Below are 21,243 nucleotides of genomic sequence, written 5' to 3'. Positions count from 1 at the left end.
ATGACGTCGCGTGTGCCAGCAACAGCGTTCAGACCAGAATCTCCTGAAGCCGACTTTTTAAGGGAGTTTCTAGCGTTTCTTAACAAGTGGGAGTCGCACTCTCACAGCTTAAAATACGGATTTTTTTAGCAACAGCACTGCTGAAGGCCTACGGGTTACCATTCGCTCAACTCTGGACATTGCAGAGTACCTTAGCTCACAGTGGAGTTTCCGTTATCTTCTAACCTGTAGGCTGAGTCAGGACAAGTAATGCAACGGCTGCAACGATCACCCGACACCTACCCAATTTTTGGTCACTGTGAATGCACTGGCCTTTTATGGTGTAGCACAGCCACCAAAGACAGGAAACTGCAGCCCTGAAGTGATCAATTCACTAGTTGGCCATTGCAATACCAGGTCAAGCCAGGATAAGCCAAACTCCATAAGTGCACTTGACTGCCTTGTTGATGATGGGAAGCTCGATGACGTTGAAGCTGTTTTGGATTTTCTTCCACCTGAAGATCATAGCAGGTGTGTCACTCACCACAGCTCAAGCCGCCTAATACATTATGTTGCAGGCTATGTTGCTAGGAAAGTTGCCAGAAAAACTGCTTGTAGTACATGTAATGGGCTCTTGACAATGAGCAAAGAGCAGGGCCATTCAAATACCAATAATGACTTCATTAGACATTGTGATTATGGCGGTCTGCTATACCCATCTTCTGGGCTTTCCGGTCTTGTAAGCGCTTTAGAAGAGTCATTTACCGTTTTCTTCAGTTCAAAGAAAATGAACGCAGAAAGCATGCAAGACTTTGCCATGTTCCTCCAAAGTGTTGACCTGCCAAAGCCAGGGTGTGACACACATCACAAAGAGCTGACACTATGTATAGCGAAATTTTATGTACTTCTTCGTTTTCGATTCTATGCTAAGTCATTGAACAAGGAGCGCAGCTCTAAGAGACAACAGGCGAAACACCTGAAGCTGAGGCGACGTAACTGAGCAGCTTTCTTGACAGGTGGGGTTAGTAGTAATTGATAAGTTCTGGGTTTCTACGTGGCAAACCACAATATTATTCTTTCGATAAGTTTGTGTCTCGTGAAGATATTTTGGTTTAATCGAAAGGAACAGCTGGGCTGAAAAAATTTTTGAATTAGAAATAAAGTTCAGAATTATGTTTGTCTGTCGGTGTCTTTCCTTGCGCGCGACCAGTCGCAAAAGTAGAAGCAACACGCAGATGCATCCGCTTGAAGCTTCCCAACTGTTTAGCATGCAAAGCAATATAAAAGATATAAAACATGCATGACCGAACACAGTCATATGCATTAAATAGAGATGTTTAAGCTCTATGAGTTAATGCGTTAGAATTCACCCAATACCACTTGAAGGTATGTCACTACTTGATAGTATTCCTGAATAATAATAAAAAAAAAAGACAGGCTCGACTGGCGGCACTAAATGTGATCGGGTGCTTTTTGTACACGCTCGTTTTAGCGAGAAAACTGCTGCTGCCTGTGTGGATGGGCTAGATTTTCTGATGAGGTGGCGTTGCAGTGGTTATTAATCGCATAAACAGCCGCACTTGCGCGGCGACAACTCGGAACGATACAAAAATCAGTCACGCAAACCACTCGCAGAGGTATCACCGCGGCGAGCGTAGCGCTCCTGTGGCCAGTAGCGCCCTCTGGTGGCGCGCGGAGCGGTCATCGCAAGAAGGACCCTCTTTCCGGCGCCGATCACGGTGGCCCCGGCACCAGGTAAGTATTCAATGACTTCCTTTACATAATAAATTCCCTCGAAAAAACCCCCGATATTATTTGCGTACAGGAGCCGGGCAAGTATTGCCACATACCAGGATATGCTGGCGTTTCATCAGGTCAATGTGTTACGTACACGAAGAAGAACCTTCCTGTCGTCCACAATCCGCTATCTTCAGATTCATTCTCGTGCATTCAGACACGCACCGAAATCGAGGGCATAACATATGAAATATTGAACTGCTACAGTTCTCCAAAATCAAGTAATGCGAAAATTCCCCTCAGTAAAATGGACACTAAAGCTCCAGCTTTAATTCTGGGAGATTTTAACGCGCCTAGCGTCTTCTGGGGATACTCAAAAGATTCTCCAAAAGGGAAGCAACTCAAGGAAGCTTTGGAAGACGCCGGTTTTACTCTTCTTAACACGCCAGACCAGTACACAAGGATCGGTGGCGTGAAGCAGAATAATACATCGCCGGACCTCACGTGGGTTAGGCACCTACCACAAGGTACGCACTGGGACACATGGCCCGACAATATTGGCAGTGACCACTTACCAATTGTGATTGCTTGGGGCAGGATTTTTTCTCAGGCAAAGGAGGGTTCATTCATTGACTGGGACAAGTATCCGTCTTATATGGACGGATGCCCAGAAACAGCGACCCTTAATGAACTTACAGAGCATATACGAAAAGCGACACGGAAGGCAAGCAAAACCTACAAGAAAGTACCTCAAAAGCCTGCGCCCGACAAGCACCCCCTTAACTTATGGGAGGCACGCATAGCTGCTTTACATGCATACAGGACAGAAAAATCAGCTCGTAATCGTCTGAAGCTTAAGGTTCTCACGAGACAAGCATCAAAGTACGCGTGCAAGTTACGTAGGCAGCAATGGCAAGATTGCTGCAACCAGCTACACGGTCGGATAAATAATCAAAGATTATGGAACATTGTCAAATCATTGGAAGGCCGGGGCAAAACTCGAACAGCCGCTGAAAACCTATGCTTGGCTTCCCACTCATCAGCGCAAGCCACCGCCGATACCTGTGCCAAAACATTTTTTCCACAGCCGGGAAGGGATCCGGAGTATCCAAAATGGCCAGAAGAAAAGCAAAGCAACGACGTAATGGATGCTCCTTTCACAATCCAAGAACTTATGACAGCACTAAAGGAGTCAAATAGTAAAACAGCTCCGGGTCCCGATATGATCACGTATAAACAATTACAGCAACTTACAGAAAACCAACTAATCCCCGTTCTTGCCATCATCAATCAATCATGGGAAGATGGCAAAATTCCTACGGAGTGGAAACATTCCAGTGTTATACCACTCCCTAAGCCAAACACACCTCCTACAAGTGCCAGTAACCTCCGTCCCATTTCATTAACTTCAGTAATCGGCAAAGTGATGGAGCGAATGGTAAACAAACGCCTCACATGGATGTTGGAAAATGGGGAACACTATCACTGGACCCAAACTGGCTTCCGACCCCACCTATCTACGCAGGACACACTCCGGCGCCTATACGTGGATGTACTAAAGGACCCCTCACCGTATTGGCCGAGCACTATTGTAGGCATTGACGTAAAGAAGGCCTTCGACTCGGTGCCTCATGACACTGTACTACGAGAGCTGTCAGAACTACCTGTATGTAGAAGGCTGTACAATTACGTTCGAAGTTTTCTGCAGAGCAGGACCTTTTCTATAAAAATAGGCTCATTTACCAGTGAACCATATTCAAACAAAATCGGAGTTCCGCAAGGGGCTGTTATCTCCCCAACGCTGTTCAACATAACAATGCGTCCACTTGCCTACCTTTTAAGTGAAGTCCAGTCCATCTCGGCGGGAGTCTATGCAGACGATGTTACAATATGGTCTAACGCGCGAGACACCTCTACCCAACAACAGCAACTCCAAAAAGCAATAGATGTTATCACTAATTTCCTTGACAGACAAGGTCTCCAGGTTTCACCAGAAAAGACCGAGTTTGTAGTGGTTCTCAAACCCACAAACCATAGAAAGCAGCAATTCATTCGAGATAAAATCCAACTTGCTGTTCGAAGCACGAGCATACAACGCAAAGAACACATTAAGATTCTAGGTATAATATACCAACAAAGTGCAAGGTCTACCCAATGGGCAGAAAAAGCGCTGCACACGGCGAAACAGACAATAAGAGTGCTGCGAAAGCTGACAAGCAGTGCCTCGGGCCTATCCGAAGGTCAAATTAAAAGGCTCGCACAAGCGCTGGTCCACTCAAGGTTCCTATATGGGCTACCCTTCCTGCCAATGACGCCGACCCAGCTTGACATAATTGAATGCATCAACAAAACATGCATTCGTATCGCCACAGGGCTACCGAAGTACGCCAAGCTCGAAGACCTGTACGGAACAGGTCTACTTCTTCCAATAGGCGACTACGTTGAGCCAGCACTGCAAGCCCAAAATGAGCGCCTCAAGCTAACCCGTGCGGGAAGAGCCATCAGAAGCGAACTAGGCCTAAGCAACGAAGACCTACCTCAAATTCTACCCACCATTCCACCATGGGAAGATATTACCGTGACAGACAATCGGCCGCTTCCGAAACATATGAACCAGGCCTCGGACACACAGAGAAGGGATTACTACGCTCAGCGGCATATTGAGTACCTAAAAACTATATCTGACGAAGAAGAAATCATTTACACGGATGCCTCGTGCACTCTAGAAGGGTCCAACACTGGGGCATTTTTGAACCTGAGAACAGGGGAAGCATCCTCATTCTCTATTACGCATTCTTGCTTGCTACCCGAAGCAGCCGAAGGGCACGCTATTTCGGAAGCTCTAGCCCACTACACTCAAACAGAATCATCGCCAAAAGCTATTCACATCTTCACCGACTCTCAGCAAGTGATTCGAACGCTCCAAACTCGAAGTAAGCTACCAGAATACGCCAGGCACATCCTCAACTATGCCGCCCAACTTCAAGAACGATCCATCCGGGTAAGGATTCATTGGATTCCTGGACACACCAATATACCGGGGAACGAGCTAGTTCATCACCGAGCCTTGCAGCATTAAAGCAAGGAACAACTCGGGGATGCCAGCTCGCAGCAGACCGCAACGTTAATCCAAGGCGACACCCATGACGCCAACTACCGAGCAAAAGTCCACCGCCGGCGAAGGTTAAGGGCTAAATTAGAAGAAGCTACAAAACACGACGCCCCGCCACCAAGATCCACCCGCCCCTACGAGGTCATACTCAGAAGACTACAAACACGAAGCTTCACAACAATCCCAGTGCTACACAAGATGTACCCGACTAAATACCCTGACCCCAACTGCGACTACTGCCAAGCCCCAGCAACCACGGAGCATATCCTCTGGGAATGCCCACTTCACGAATCAAGCCGAGCTGCTTTCATAAAAAGAGCCCAACGTACGCTGCCCCACCTACAGCAAGACATGGAGGAAACCACCCACTGGATACTCGAAGATCCACTCATCAGAGCCAGGCTAAATATATGGTGCAATGACTTGCGCAAGACGGCCATCCCCTGCCCAGCAATAACAAGCACAACAAGCTCACCAGTTTGAGAAAATCACCTTTTTATCTTTTTTTTTCTCTCTTTTCTTTCCCATTTTCTTTTACACCATGGTGCTGAAGCCAACAAGCGAGAGCACTTTGTATATATTTCAATAAAGTTTTCAATCAATCAATCAATCAATCTTTCCGGCGCCGCACGACACACTTCCCTTCTAGGCGGCGCGCCGCCTCCACTCCAGAAGCTTTTTTTAAACCTCCTTGGGTCCACCACGGCTCCACTGACGTAGTTCCGTGACGAATATGACTCTGTAAAATATAAAGACTAACAATGGGCAAAGAAAAAAACAGAAGAAAAAGTTCCGTCACGGGGAATCGAACTTACGACCCGTCGCTCCGCAGCGCGAAACGATTCGGCCACGGACGGCACGTTCTTTGCAATGGTAACGGCGAGCTATTTATATACACCATTTGCCGGTGGCGGTACTCAGAGATTGGTGTTACAGCGTGTTTTCGTTATCACTAGCGAAATGGCGCGAAGGGCTCGAAGGGCGTAAAGTCTTGAAGAGCGCGCTTTAAAAGTCGTCGCCGTTGCGACGAGCGCCCGCGTCTACAGGGCGTGGTCGCTCGTGCGTGCGCTTATCTCGTGATCGTGGTGGTTTGTACTTCTCGCGTTGAGAGCGCGACGGTCACTTGGCTCACTGCAGCGGCCGCTTCTGCGAAAGGAGCGCGGTGCTCACGCAGAAATAAGTTAAAAATGTGACAGTTAGTTCGCTCTCATCCTGTGTATGCTCGTTCCGTGCGTCCTTTCTGCTTGAGCAGCGAGTTGCAACTTTCGAGCTCCTTGCCGTTCTTCGCGTGACATTACAATTTGTTGCTCTAGCATCCATTCCTCCGCCCTTGGGGCGAAAGAATGCGCAACAAACGCTCAACTACGTCTGTGAAGACACGTTTCACTTTCGTGTTATACCGATTCCTATGACAGAGGGATCAGCCATGTTTTTAACACGAAAGTGTTTTATGCCGGGGTCCACCAAGACTTCAGTGACGTATTTCCGTCACGGAAATGACGTCGAAAAAATTGACACAATCAGATTGCAAAGAAAAAAAGTTCCGTCAACAGGCGTCGAACCCACGACCGCTGCCGGGCACGCTATCCACTGCGCCACGGTCACAGACTCCAGAGGCTTTACAAACGCGCCTTTTATGTCTACCACTCTCCCGGTCGGCGGGGTGGTGTTGCCCTCTGGGAGCGGGAAAGTAAAGTAATTCGTCATTACTGTGGTCTCGGCGATTATCGCCTGCAACGCGTTACACGTCCGTCCCATTCGGCGCGTTTTCAGTAGAACTTCAATTTTGTCAATGCCTTAACACACCGCGAGGTGGCGACCTAAATGCAAGCCAACCAGGAGGTGGCAGTGGTGCTGCTAGAGGACGGACGTGTTTTTCGTGGGCTCCGGAATGACAGCGGCAGATAAGTGCTTTTTTTTGCATGATTCGAGCTTGTTTCTTTAGTTAAGCCACTAGATTGCAGCTTAATAGAGCTTACAACTTTGTGCTGTTGGTACAAAGTGGTGTGACAATCGCTTCGGGTGTTTTTTTTTTTTTAATATTTGTTTTTTTGGCCACCACGTGGCTGAAAGGTGCACAGGTGCTTTGAAGTGTAACATACTTGCGGAGTTTTGTGATATCATTTCGCTTTAAGTGTATCTAATCTGCCGCGTGAATGCTCTATAGCCATGGTCAAAAAGACCGTAAAGTGTTCAGGATGCGGAATGGGGCGGAAAATAGAGGTTTGTGAGGATGAGACGACAGAGAGAGCTGACGCCAAGTGTAAGCAATGCGAGTTAGAGGCGAAGATGGAAATAATGATGGCCGCCCAGAATGAGCTCAAGGCGAGAATCTCCGAGCTGGAGAAAGCGGTAGCGACAGAGCGGGAAAAAACGATGGCTATGGCGGAAAGGCTTAAGTCAGCCGAGGAAGGATTGGCAAAGGTAGCCATGCCAGCAAAGGTAGCCATGCCAGCAAATGTAGCCACGGGGAACAGGGAAGCAGGCGACAGCGGGAAAAATGGGGCATCGACCCCCACAGTGGTAGGCGCGAAGGGGGAAACAGGTTTGGAAAAGACAGGTGCAAGGGACACAGGACCCACCTTCCGCGAAGTAGTCTTGGGAACGGGAGGGGACAAAACAACAGCAGTAGCACGCGCTAGTAACAGGTGCAGTGGCCAGGTGCGGGAGAGTCCACCAGAAAAGTCGGATCACGTGATAATCGCCGGGGACTCGAATTTAGCTATATGCGCAGAAGCAGTCAAGGAAAGGGTGAGAGGCGACAAACGAGTTTTAATAGGAAAGTTCCCGGGCCATAGGCTGGGATCAGTGATGAGACAAGCTAACGCAAAACTCGCAGCTAAGTCTAATGGACGTAACCTCGTGATAATCGCGGGAGGTCTAAACGACGTCTTGAGTAACGAATCAGCCGAACTAGGGACCACATTGGCGAAAGGGGTCGATGACATGCGCGCCATTTCCCCTCAGGTGCAGATAGTGGTATGCACAATACCGGAGGTACCGGTGCGTGACGGCAACCTGCAAAGAGCGGTTGTCGACGCAAACAGAGAGATATGGCAGATGAGTAGAGAGAAAGGCATTGAGGTAGTGGAAATAAACAGAGAGGTGCACAGGTGGGGTGGTTTTCGAAGAGACGGAATACACTTCGATAGGAGGCTTGGCCATGAGGTGGGTTGGCGTCTTGCAGGACGCGCAGTAGCTTTTTTGGGGGGCACGCGGGCCCTTCGGTGCCCATGGTAGCTTGTAATGAGGAAAACAACCAGGGGGACTCTTTGACAGGTAGTATAGCGAAAAAACAGAGAAAAGGTAAAAGAAGGGAGAAGGCGCGTGTTGCAATTAGTTACATTAACATGCAGGGTGGCAGAAAAAAGGCAAAATGGTTAGAGATTGAGGGACAGGTAAACAAGGAACAGATAGGTGTTTATGCGGTTACAGAAACACACCTTAGAGACTTGGAAGAGCCACCACATATTGAAAATTATGTTTGGGAAGGATGTAACAGGATCACATCAGAAAGGAGAGGTGGGGGGGTTGGAATGCTAATTCATAGCAGAACAAAATGGGAGAGAGTGAAACAAACGTGTTCAGAGCACATGTGGGTTTCGGGCACAGTAGGTGGAAAGAAAACGTGGCTAGGTGTAGCTTACTTGTGGACAGGCAATAACTGCAGAGAAAAGAATCTGGAGATAGTGAAATGCATAAGCACCGATATTAAAGAATTTGGTCATGATGCCGAGATAATCCTTCTAGGGGACATGAACGCTCACATTCATGACCTTGACGGATATTCAGACACCAATGGCAAGTTATTGCTAGATCTCTGCGAGCAACATAGTCTTGAGATAGTTAACGTGGGGCCTAAGTGTGAGGGGCAGATCACGTGGGAAGTCAGAAACAGGCAATCGAGCATTGATTACTGTCTCATGACAGAAGGAATATATGACAAACTTAGAGAGATGAGAATAGACGAAGAAGGCATTAACAGCTTGGGTAGTGATCATAAACGCATAATATTACAAATGGGATATAAAACTGAAAATAAGAACATAGAATCAAAGTTTGGCAGCTCGTATCTAAATGACAAACAAATAACAAATATAGCCGCAAGAGTCGAGGAAAAAGTAGACGAACTACCAGGCAAAGACTGGAAGTATAGTGAGCTGCTACATGTAATCACGAAAGAAATGGAAATAGAGAAGAAAACCATTTGTTGGAAAGGAAAGAAAAAGCCAAAAAGTTGGTGGAACAAAGAAATCCGGGAAGCGATCGAGATGCGACGTCAGGCATCACGGGAGCACAGACAGGCAAAAAAGGAGAAGCGGCCACAGGACGAAGTCAACCAAATATGGGAAATATATTTAGAGCAAAAATCCATTGTGCAGAAATTAGTCGAGGCAAAAATTAAAGGTGAAAGTGAACGCTGGATGACAGAGATTCGCGAAAAGAAGAAGGCCGCGCCTAGGATTTTTTGGAGCCACCTAAAAGCGCTGGGTAGGAAGTCTGTCACAATGCAACAACATATGGTAGATGAAGGAGGAAATAAATTGGAAGGATATGAAGCGCTAGGTTACATCCGAAAGATAACAGCCGATTCGTTTAAAAAGGTGCCCCAGGGGATTCCCCCGGTGAGTAAAAGTACGCAAAGGAGTGCAACCGAAGAAGATGTAGTACTAGAGAATTTCAATTGGAAGAAGGCCGAAGGAAAAATTCCTAAGCGCACTACTCCGGGCTTAGATGGGGTTCCCGTCAGCCTCATTAACGAACTCGGACATAACACTAAAGAAGCACTGCTGAAAGCCGTAGAAAAGTGCTTACAGGAGAGGGAAATACCAGACAGTTGGAGAAAAAGTAGAATGAACTTAATCTATAAAGGCAAGGGAGAAAAGGATAACATTCGCTCGTATAGACCGCTAACAATTACATCGGTGCTATACAGGTTGGCGATGCAGGCAGTAAAATTAAAAATAGAAGCGTGGGTAGAACAAAATGATATTTTGGGAGAACTTCAGAATGGATTTCGAATCGACAGGCGGTTAGACGATAATCTGTTTGTTCTTACCCAGTGTATAGAAATATCTAAAATAGAAAACAGGCCCTTATACGTAGCTTATCTAGATATCACCGGGGCGTATGACAACGTTAATCAGGAAATTTTGTGGGATATATTGAAGGAAGTGGGCATAGGTGACGACTGTGTACAGCTTTTGAGGGAAATATACCGAGGAAATACAGTTTGTATAGAATGGGAAGGAATAAGTAGCAAGGACAGCGTTGAAATTAGCAAGGGGCTGAGACAGGGATGCCCTTTGTCCCCGCTGTTATTCATGCTGTACATGGCGAGGATGGAAAAAGCGCTAGAAGGTAGCAACATTGGATTTAATTTGTCACACAACAGGTCGGAGCGATGGTTGAGCAGAAGCTTCCAGGTCTATTTTATGCTGATGATATTGTCTTATTTGCGGACAGTCAAGATGATATACAGCGACTGGCAGATATATGCGGAAGGGAGTGTGAGGCTCTAGGACTAGGATTTAGTGCAACAAAATGTGGATTGATGGTATTCAATGATCACGGAGACCATACGGTATTAATACAGGGCCAAAAAATACCGAGGGTAAGCGAGTACAAGTACCTCGGAGTATGGGTAAATGAGGGGGATAGATATATGGAGGTACAAGAGAAAGCATCGGTAGCAAAGGGAAAGAGGAATGCTGCAATTATGAAGCACAGAGCTTTATGGGGATACAATAGGTACGAGGTGCTTCGAGGGCTGTGGAAGGGTGTGATGGTTCCGGGGCTTACATTTGGGAACTCAGTGGTGTGCATGAAGTCAGAGGTGCAATCAGGAATGGATGTAAATCAAAGGACGGTGGGCCGCCTCGCGTTGGGCGCTCACGGGAAGACGACAAATGAGGCGGTAAAGGGTGATATGGGATGGACAGGCTTTGAAGTGAGGGAAGCGCAGAGCAAAATGAGATTCGAAGAGAGGCTGAGGAAAATGAAGGAGAGTAGATGGGCAGAGAAGGTTTTCAGGTATTTGTATAGAAAAAGCGTTGACACGCAGTGGAGAAAAAGAACTAGGAGGCTCACCAGTAAATATACGGCTGGCAGTGCGGGCGATATGGCAACAAGGAGCATTAAGCGGAAGGTCAGAGAGGCGGAGAGGACTTATTGGATGACAGCGATGGAAAAGAAGCCGGCTCTGAGTAACTACCGAAAGGAAAAAACGAAATAAGGAGGGAAAGGTTTTATGATAATTCAAGGGGAAGCGCTTTACTGTTTGAAGCAAGGTCGGGCTGCCTTAGAACGCGTAGTTATAAAGTGAGATTTAGTAACGAAGAAGAACAATGTACATGCTGCGGGGGAACTAAGGAAACGATGGAACATGTACTGATTGAATGTGGCGATATTCACCCAGGTATACGTGTGGGCACGAGTCTACATGAAGCCTTGGGTTTTAGGGACAACAATGGAAAGCTGAACACGTCCGCGATAGAAATAAGTAAGAGACGGTTAGAGTATTGGTGGCAGAAAAGTAGAGATAAAGAACAAAAATAAATAATGGGGGAAAAATAAGGTCATTCTGCCTTAAGAGGCAGAGAGATGGACCGTGAATTTATATTTTCTGGTATAATAACATAGATTTAATCAATGTAATGTAGATAAGGTATTTGGCCAACATGAAACAAGGAAGCTTTTTTTTTTTTTTTTTTTTTTTTTTCTCTTCGAGCCTGGTGGCAGACATGTCACCGCCCCGTTTTAAAGGGGACGCTCATAGCATCCATCCATCCACCTCCTTGGTGCAAGCGTCGTAAAAGCGTCGGCCTCGCTCATAGCATCACGCTAATCCAAACCGAAAATAGCTCTGCGACGCGCGCCTGCCTCACCTGGCTGTAACACCGCGTTCCCCGTTCACGCGTTCGCCACGAGAAAAATCGCGGCCGGGCTACCGGGGCGGCATGACGCGCTTTGCGTTTCCCTCTAGTCCGGCCGTGGTGTTCAATCACATTTTAACATGCCGCGGGATGGCGACCAAGTTCTGCGTCCAATATAAGACGCTCTTCTAGCTATCACACCTCGTTCTCTGATTACGCTTTCACAGTTAACTAGTACAGCTACCACAAGGGTTTGTTTAAACATGTAACATGGACGTCAGTCGTCGGGATGGAGATGTACCAACAATCATCAAAGTGCGTGCATCCACGTTAAACGGTGCTATAGCTGCCAGACATCAATGTACATTGTGCAAACTCTCTTATATCAATGTACAGTAAACATTCAGTTACATCTGTAAGGGCACGCTTTACTTTCGTGTTATTCCGATTCCTATGACGGAGGGATCAACCATATTTTTTTTAACCGTCAGTTATTCCCCCTGGAAAGCGAGGAAAGTGCTATATGGCGTAGCCGCTTCCCAGTGGGCCCACAGCGACGGGCCCGCCACTGCCTGCTGCGCATAATAAAACTGAAATGCGGCTGCTCCGACCAACAGGCCTGCTTTTATTAATGAGACGGCATTTTTTTTTAAAAGCAAGCGAAAAATTCGCATTGGGAACCTAGTACTCACGAGCTCGAAAGCGCGGTGTTTTAGGCGGTATTTACTGCAAGAGCTATTACAAAAACCCGGATGTGCGGGTGGAATTACGAAAAAGCTCTTCTGGATAAAGATCCACGGATAAAGTATATTTGAGGAAAAGTGTCAGCCCACTCGCACCGTTCAAACCCTCTTCCATGCACGCGAAGCACGGAAATTCGATATTGTTCTATAGATCTATCGCTAGCCTTCCCAGATTTCATTCCGCGATGTCCAAAACAGAAGTGCCAGACATTTTACCGGCACGCGTGTAGTTATTACTGCAAATTGATTTCCTTGCGTGCCGTGCGACGCTTGCAACGAGCTATCGGCAGCGTTTCTGACCAGACCAAGTCCGTCGATGAATTGCCGCCACTTTCAAGCTACCAATTGGCCTATATGTCACACATCACTTGCCTCAAGTCAATGTGACAGAACACTGTGAAAATGCATTGAAAACATATGCGCCAGTCGCACAAAGCCATTACCAGCGGTTCAGCCAACGAACCGCGTCCGAATCTTAAAGGGCAGAGAGCGCTTTTTGCCGTCGAGCCGACTTGCACAACAGAAGCTGTGTCGGCAACTTGCATGGCATCGTGGCTTACTCGGGACCCCCGCGCGAGCGCTGTTTATTCAGCGGAATAGTCCTTGGTCCGTGGTTGTGACTTTGGCGGCCCCAAGGTCAAGCTCCACATATTTTGACGCGCCAGCGCTGCGATTGCCGGTGATCCGATACTTTGGCGCATTTTGGCGCAATTTCCCTCGATATTATCAGGATGGCGCAGTAAATCCAATTTGGCGCACTTGGCGCAGGAGTGGAATCACTGCATACTAATGAAACGTATCCTGTCTTTTATGTTCATCACGCACTCATGTCATTCCATACCAATTTTGGTATATATCCAGTTAACAATAAAACGGTCGGAAGCGCACTATGAGCGTGGCATGTAAATCACGTCGTACATGACATGCGTGTCATGGTTGCCACCTCTCATTTATGCTCGTCATACAGCCGCGTCGCGCAATACCAATTTTGGTGTATATCAAGTGAGCGGAACGGCAGCGATTGGACAATGAACGTGGCATGTAAATCATGCCGTAAATTATATGCATACCATGATTTTCATGTTACCACCTGTCATTTATGTTTACCATACAGTCGCGTCGCGCAATACCAGTTTTGATGTATATCAAGCGAGCTAAACGGCCGCGAGGGCGCCATGAGCGTGGCATGTAAATCATGTCGTACATGACATGCATGTCATAATTTTCATGTTACCATGTGTCAGTTATGTTTGTCACACAGACATGTCTCGCCTTACCAGTTTTCGTATGTATCCATTCATTTAAACGGCCGCAAGCGCCCTCGGACCATGTAATGTAAATCACGCTGTACATGACATGCGTCACGATTTGCACGTTAGGACCTGTCATTATGTTTGTCATACACTCTTGTCACGCCGTACCAATTTTGGTATATATCAAATTGACGAGACGGCCGCAAGAGCCCCAAGACCATGACATGTAAATCATGCTGTTCGTGACATGCATGTCATGATTTTCATGTTATGACCTGTCATTTATGTTCGCAATACGATCATGTTATGTCAGACCAATTTTGGTATACATCCCATAAACGAAACGGCCAGGAGAGCACAAAGTCGTAAGCGGCTAGATAGATAGACAGATAGATACGCTCAAAGTCGCAGAAGTTCTCTAAGAAATGCTTCGCATTTAAAAAACATTTACAGGTTATACAGAACAAAACAGCACAATATGTTTATGCCTATACTAGTGCATCAGGGACTGACAAACAAATCCTTTGAAGTTATCTTCACAATATCACTTGGTAACCAATTCCTAACTGCAATTGTATTGGGGAAAAATGATTTACTAAACATGTTAGTTTAACAAAACGTTTCCCTTGCTTTTAGTTCGTGATACACTCTTGTAGACACATAGTCAGGCTCAGGCAAATAGTTTGTGCAATCAATGCCTCTTCTTGAAAGGTAGATATCATGGAAATCATTCAACTCATGAAATAAACATTTTTGCAGCGTCATACCCATTTTTTTTTTGCCACAGTTGCACTGAAATTTCTTGAATAATTTCCAAATACAAACTCCACAGCTCTACTCCGTATTCATTCCAGCTCATCTAAGTTTATTTGGGTCCAGGGATCCCAAACCGTGCTAGTGTATTCAAGTTGTATCGTAGAATGGAAAGATAGTTTAGAGCCATTGCTATGATTGGAAATTGCTTAGCGTTCCTTTCCGTATTACCTAGGATGCGAGATACTTTGGCAGAAACGTGATCAATGTGTCCTGTCCATGATAAATCGGTGGTGAAATACACCCCCAAATAAACTCTGACACAGTCAATAGTTGCATTCAATTAATGTTATAGTTAGACTGAAACTGTGTCATCTTTCTTCCAGAAAAACATGTGCACTATTTTTTTTACGTCAACGTTCATGTGCCATGTTGGACACCACTGTGTAAACCAGTATATGTCACACTGCAAAGTTGTACAATCATATGGGTCATGAAAAACTCTATACTATACTATGCACAATTATCTGCGAACATGTGCTAAAAAAGAATACTACAACTTATTCCCATAAATCAAAAAGAGGAATAGGCCAAGTATCGACCATTGCTGTATTCCTGACATTACGTCAGCGTCACCCGCTTTTCTCCATTACCAACAACCCTCACGCGCCTAAGCTGAAGATTATTCAGTATCCAACAGTGTACAGTACTGTCAATACCATACCATGAAAAGTTTTCAATTAATCAATTAATGTGCACCACATCAAGGGCTTCCCTGAAATTATGAAATATACAATTAATTGATTGTGCTGTCTTTGTTCAATGCAGTTGCCAGGTCACGAGTTAATTCTGTAAGTTGCATAACGTAGGAAGATTTGAGGCGGAGGTTGTTTAACAGATAGTTCTCATTAATATTCTTAATACTGCTAGCAAAAAGAACATGTTTCTAGCACAATTTGCATTTTGTACTAATTAATGACACAGGACGATAGTTTAAAACGCAGCTTTGCTGCCCAGATTTTTGAAATGGCACAATATTTGCCTTTTTCCAATCAAGAGGTAGACGAACCTTCTCTGATTTAGCAAAAAAGACAAAGATATTTTACATATGAGTGCGCACGTGATGACAAGAAAGCATGCGGTATTTCATCTGGGCCACAAGCTTTTGTAGAGTAATTTTTTTAAAAGGCTTCACTTCAATGCAGACTAAACACAACCCTTTCCATAGTAACAGAGCTTTTAGGAATATTCGCTAGCGTTTGTGCATGAGTAGAAAATACTCATGTAAAAAACAAGATAAGCCGTTCGGCTTTCCGACTAAAACGTGCCGTTGTCATCAATATTCAGTATTCTTAGATCATCTTTTATTTATTTATTTGTTGGAAGATTTGGCACAATTTTTCTGGACGATCTTTAATTATAAATCTGGGGTTTCAAAGTAAACAGCCTTAGCCTTTCGTGTGGGATCACTCATTTTAGCCGCAAGTACTTGCACTTTTAGGGGCGAAGCACGTTAGGGTCTTGGCTTGTCGACGGTGCATCGTCGTCTGCTGTCACCGCGTGCATTGTCATGACCCTTTTGCTCGCTTGCATTATCATGTCCCGTCCATTTGCTTGAGCGCAAGAGATGGCGCCACCACCTCAGCGCTCGCCATGTGGCGAGAGAGAAAACTGCGCACGCTGCCTATGGCACGGCCGATCTGGAAGAGCGCGTGCGCCTCCAGACCGGCTGCGCCTATGGAAACGCTCTTTCTGCGATGAACGCTGAACTACCAGCTCGTGAGGAATGACAACGCGCCCTCGCCCGCGAAAGAGAACGCCGACGCATGCAGTGTCTGCTAGCAAGTTTCTCGGAAAAAAAAAAAAACGACTGTTCTGGCTGCACAACCGTTAACCGGCCACCCCGTATACTATATAGGCACTGGATCTTGACCTGCAATGTCAACAATGTCAACCAACAATAGATTCGCAGCGTGCACGTCAACTAAAAGCAAACTACGAGTCTCTGTGTCTAATCTTTCTTGTCTCATTGCCCATTAGCAGGGATTTTGCAGTGGGAAACACCGGCGCACACTGCATGCTGTTAAAGACAGCATGTTAAAGAACAATGAACCATAACGTAGGCTTGCTTTATCACTCTATGGCTGATCGGTACATGGCTGTGTAGCACAAACAATTTCTCTATGTTGCTCTTTACCTTGCTATTTAGGTGTGTATGACTGTATGTGTTACGTGCAATTTTATATCCTTCGTTGCCGGTGTAAGTGGATGTTCTCAAACTATTAACGAGAGACTTAGTATGTTCTTGAGCCCAATGGATTTCAGGCAGGTTAAAATCGCCTCCATGTGTTACGTGATCATTTACTGCCTCAATTTCCTCACTCAAGTCGTTCGTTACCTTAACTTCGCTACCTGGTGGCCTATAAAAAGAAAAAAGAAGCACAGTCTTTCCATTTTGGAAACACAACTTCAATGACATTGATTCGTTTGTTTCCGTATGAATTTGCAACATTTTAGCATAAATTTCTCTTTCACTATTGTGAAAGCACCTCCGCCGTGTTTATCCCAATCTCTCTATAAGCTGTACAATTTACGGGAAGGATTTCGCCGTCGCTATTTCCGGTGTTCAACCACGACTCAGGACCAAGTACAAGAGAATGATTAGTCATGTTAATAAGGTGAGCAAGGTCGTCAACCTTATTTGTAATGCTCCTGCAATTTCTAAGCAGCACTTTTAGTATGGTACTGCTACTTCATTGTCAGCATGATTGTATAACTGAACCTAATGCCTCAACATAAGTAAACTTTTTGTTGTTAAAGAACAATGAACCATAACGTAGGCTTGCTTTGTTGCCCTCTCTATGGCTGATCACTACATGGCTGTGTAGCAAAAACAATCTCTCTATGTTGCTCTTTACCTTGCTATGTTGGTGTGTATGTCCGTATGTGTTGTGTGCAATTTTATATCCTTCGTTGCCAGTGTAAGTGGATGTTCTCAAACTGGTAGCCTTGAATTATTCTTTTGCTTTGCAGTGATAAGTGTGCTTAGACAATTCCAAGCCCCCTTTGATATTGGTGTTTTGATTCATGAAAATGCCTTTATTCTAGACTGTAAGAACATTAGTATAATAGAAGCAGTAAAACACCCTTAAGGGTGTAAAGTGGTGTAATCTGTAAGCTTTCTTATTTCCTATCCTAAATGAACTCTAAATTTCTTTTTACATTTCCATGGTGCACACCTATACAGCACAGCAATAGCATCACTTGATATCTGAACACTTGTAATCTAAAAATATACGCAAAAGAGACACTTCACAAAGTGGAAAAAAAAAAAGCTTTTTAATATTTCACCTGCTCACCTTCCTCCATTGCATTCACTTCTAATAATCCAGTATGATGAAGTGTTCAGAGGGTTTGCTTCCAAAGTGGGAGGCACAAGGCATGATCCCCAGTGCCTGTGCACACTCGCTAGTTTTTAAAGACGATAGTCTTTCTTGGGATACTGGAACAGAAATATTTTGGTCCGTCTGTCTGTCTTTCTGTCACACGATTCAGCCATCCGGCCAAAATCCGGCCAAAGTTTAAGCACTTGCTGAATGCCCAGCCGTCTTGAACTGGTAGCTGCATTCATACTTGTGAACACTGTTGATCAAAAAGCAAATACTACACATATTTGAGGTGCAACACCAACACGTAAGTATTATATGGTGTGTTCCTTTACCAGAAAATACATACCGCATTTTCCGGTGTATAAGTCGCACCTTTGTATAAGACGCACCCCCTACTTTTTACGACTTTTGAAAGAAAAAATGATATATAAGACGCACCTTTGTATAAGACGCATCTATTTTTAACTCAGTCGACATGATAAAACACAATGACCCACGCAGAGTACATTGATTGCGAAATGCGTAGTCACGCACGGCACTGAATATCTGTAAGCAGCAGTTTTATTAAGGCGCAGAAAACCACTATTTAGTCTACTGGATTTGAAGCCACATCCTCCGGTGCACTGTCAAAAGTTCTTCCGCCTCGGTTGGCAGCATCGCTGGGTTGCCGTCGTCAGCCTCTGAGTAACTTTTACGCAGCATTGTAAGCACCTTGAAGCACAGCGTTGGCACTGCCTGTACTATGGTGGCTACCATACCTTTAGGGCATTACCAGACTTGGCGAGAACACATAAACAACGAACGCGCCGCACGGTTATCACACGGTCGTCAGATACCACCTACACACGCATACAAAACGTAAATGGCGACCGGAAGCCGGAAGCTGCGACTACTGCTGGACTGCAGCGACGTCTCACACGAAAACTGATGATGATGATAATGAAGTGGTACTTTCGCTTTTGTAACTGATATTGTGGGTGCTACAACGTTACAATGGACCGTTGTGGTGCTCTTTTTTAATTATTGCCTCAGGTCTGTGGGTTTAATTCTTCGTTTAAGAACAAACAATTCAAACAGTACAATGGGGCATGCGACAGTGGTGGCTTTTATTGCGGCCGTAATCTCCGTGGTCGCCGCGCTGCTTGAACAGCAAGTAGCTGACATCTAAGATCGCAGCTGCTTCATTGTTAAAACAAAATTAGATATATTTTTACGAATGCTCTCGAGCTCTGTTTATCGTACTCATAAATTAAATAGAAACAAATTGGTCTCGCAGAATCACGTGACTTTTTGCGTATATAAGACGCACCGTTGTATAAGACGCACCAGCGAAAATCTAGGAAAAAAGGTGCGTCTTATACACCGGAAAATACGGTAGATACACAATTCTAAAGACCCTGTGTTTCTTAAGCTGCACTGAAATTGCAACTATGCACAAAAAAGCCATTTGCAGACAAAATGGTGCTGCCACCTGGCAGTCGCCCAAGCTTCTGCACAAGCTCATGTCTCCTGACGCTACTGTCAGATGGCACCCATATCTCACACAGCGCCTCCTCTATTTCATCAATGCCAGCCAGATGCAGCCGATTCAACATAGAGGAGGCGCTGTCTGAGGTAAGGCAAAACATAAATGGCAGAAGACTATCGTCTTTCGACGACATTTGCAGGGAAGCACGCAGATACGTGGCCAATCTTGTTTTTCTGAAGGAGAGTTATGCCATCCTGGCGCTCATTAGTGTCAATACTCAAGTAGCAGTGATTTAGAATAACACAAGTATTTCTCCAACCATAAGAACCATGGCTCAACATCATTCGTGAAAGGAGAAACGGAAGTGAAAGAAGTGTTTGTGCCCCTCGTGTTCGTGCCCTTTCTTTGTCCCGTCTCGTAGCGCTGTTTTCTACTTCAAGTCATGCACCAACCAGCCCAAATTCGTACCCTACTGAAGTTAGAGAATAGAAGCCACTTTCACGAGAAATGTGTACGTACAACAATGCCAGGTTGGGGTACCTTCTCTGCCCAATAGTGAGTGCCCAGCTGCACTGGCAATAAAACCAAAAACCAACGAAAAGCTCGCCTTTGGTTCCCATTCCCTTTTACTTCTTCTCGTCCCTATCATTCCTACGTGTCATTCTTGCTAGCGAGTTGCCAAACCAAGTGTCTTTTCTCACCTTCAACCAAGCTCACCCTCTCCCTTAGTCAAGAAACTCCGCCGTCCCTGCTAGACCACCCCTTCTTTAAGGGAAGCCTTTAGGTCCCAAACTCATTTATGGCTTCTCCGTTTTATGATCACGGGACATGTGGTTTGTGAGGTTGTATCTTCGTGAAAAAGATGCACTGCAGTGAGCACAGGAAAAAGGACGCTTTTCTGTGTGAATACGGATATGTCTCAAGAGGTTGGATTTATGCACAAAGGATGCACCACAGTGCACACAGGAAAAGGGTCGCTCTCCTGTGTGCGTACGTATGTGACTCATGAGGTGGCATTTCTGCAAAAAGGATGCATTACAGTGGACACAGGAAAATGGACGCTCACCTGTGTGAGTGCGCATGTGGTCACTGAGTTGGTCTTTCCGCGAAAAGGACGCATGGCAGTGGTCACAGGAAAAGGGACGCTCTCCTGTGTGAGTACGCATGTGGTCATTGAGAGAGTCTTTCCGCGAAAAAGATGAATTGCAGAGGACACAAGAAAAGGGACGCTCTCCTGTGTGACTGCGCATGTGGTCATTGAGGGTGGTTTTTCGCATAAAGGATGCATTACAGTGGTCACAGGAAAAGGGACGCTCTCCTGTGTGACTGCGCATGTGGTCATTGAGTAGGTTTTTCCGCGAAAAGGATGCATCGCAATCAACACAGGAATAGGGACGTTCGCCTGTGTGAGCACGCATGTGCTGACTGAGTTTGTCTTTCCGCATAAAGCAAGCATTACAGTGGACACAGGAAAAGGGACGCTCTCCTGTGTGAGTACGCATGTGCTCATTGAGTTTGTCTTTTCGCGTAAAGGATGCATTACAGTGGACACAGCAAAAGGGATGCTGTCCTGTGTGCGTACGGATGTGTCTTGCGAGGTAGCATTTCATTGAAAAGGATGCATTGCAGTGCACACAGGAAAAAGGGCGCTCTCCTGTGTGGGTGCGCACATGAGCCAAGAGCTTGGAATTGTGAACGAATGCAGCTGAACACAAGTGGCACTGTAAGAGGGGCTTGTCCATATGTTTCTGAAGGTGTCCGTTCATAGTTGACTTCTTCAGGGTCACACAGCTGCCCTGTTGACAGGAATGGCGTTGATCTTGTACAGATGCCAGTGAGGAAGACTGCTCCAGTGACTCAACAAACAAGGAACCTGCAAAGCCATCAAGAGCACACTATGCAGTGATGCAACAGCCCATATAGGATTTGGAGCA

General features: G+C 45.7%; 2 protein-coding genes and 1 long non-coding RNA gene across 12 annotated transcripts in view; 1 reads left to right on the top strand and 2 right to left on the bottom strand.

Annotated features, from left to right (window-relative positions):
- Positions 1-21,243, bottom strand: part of LOC119390669 (gastrula zinc finger protein XlCGF57.1-like) — a 691,222-nt gene that overhangs the window by 480,711 nt on the left and 189,268 nt on the right. Inside the window, exons 4-5 of one of the 6 annotated variants that reach the window (XM_037658306.2) lie at positions 20,376-21,182; positions 16,462-18,094 (exon numbers count right to left, since the gene is read on the bottom strand). The exons of the other annotated variants lie outside the window; for them this stretch is intronic. Coding sequence (XP_037514234.2) covers positions 17,928-18,094; positions 20,376-21,182 — 974 coding nt within the window. The 3' untranslated portion in view covers positions 16,462-17,927. Of the gene's footprint in view, positions 1-16,461; positions 18,095-20,375; positions 21,183-21,243 lie in introns of those variants that run through there. 6 annotated transcript variants of the gene reach the window in all.
- LOC119390677 (gastrula zinc finger protein XlCGF57.1) overlaps positions 1-21,243 on the bottom strand; it is a 963,551-nt gene that overhangs the window by 899,290 nt on the left and 43,018 nt on the right. The window lies entirely within an intron of this gene.
- LOC125758202 (uncharacterized) overlaps positions 20,016-21,243 on the top strand; it is a 189,953-nt gene continuing 188,725 nt past the window's right edge. The window contains exon 1 of one of the 2 annotated variants that reach the window (XR_007415966.1): positions 20,016-20,151. This is a non-coding gene — a long non-coding RNA (uncharacterized LOC125758202). The remainder of the gene's footprint in view (positions 20,152-21,243) is intronic. The other variant, XR_007415965.1, reaches the window with a different exon arrangement.

This window comes from Rhipicephalus sanguineus, chromosome 4 (assembly GCF_013339695.2).
Source record: "Rhipicephalus sanguineus isolate Rsan-2018 chromosome 4, BIME_Rsan_1.4, whole genome shotgun sequence".
In the NCBI taxonomy this organism is placed as follows: Eukaryota; Metazoa; Arthropoda; class Arachnida; order Ixodida; family Ixodidae; genus Rhipicephalus; species Rhipicephalus sanguineus.
The sequence above is the reverse complement of the archived record's forward strand: the minus strand, read 5'-3'. Positions and strand labels throughout refer to the sequence as shown.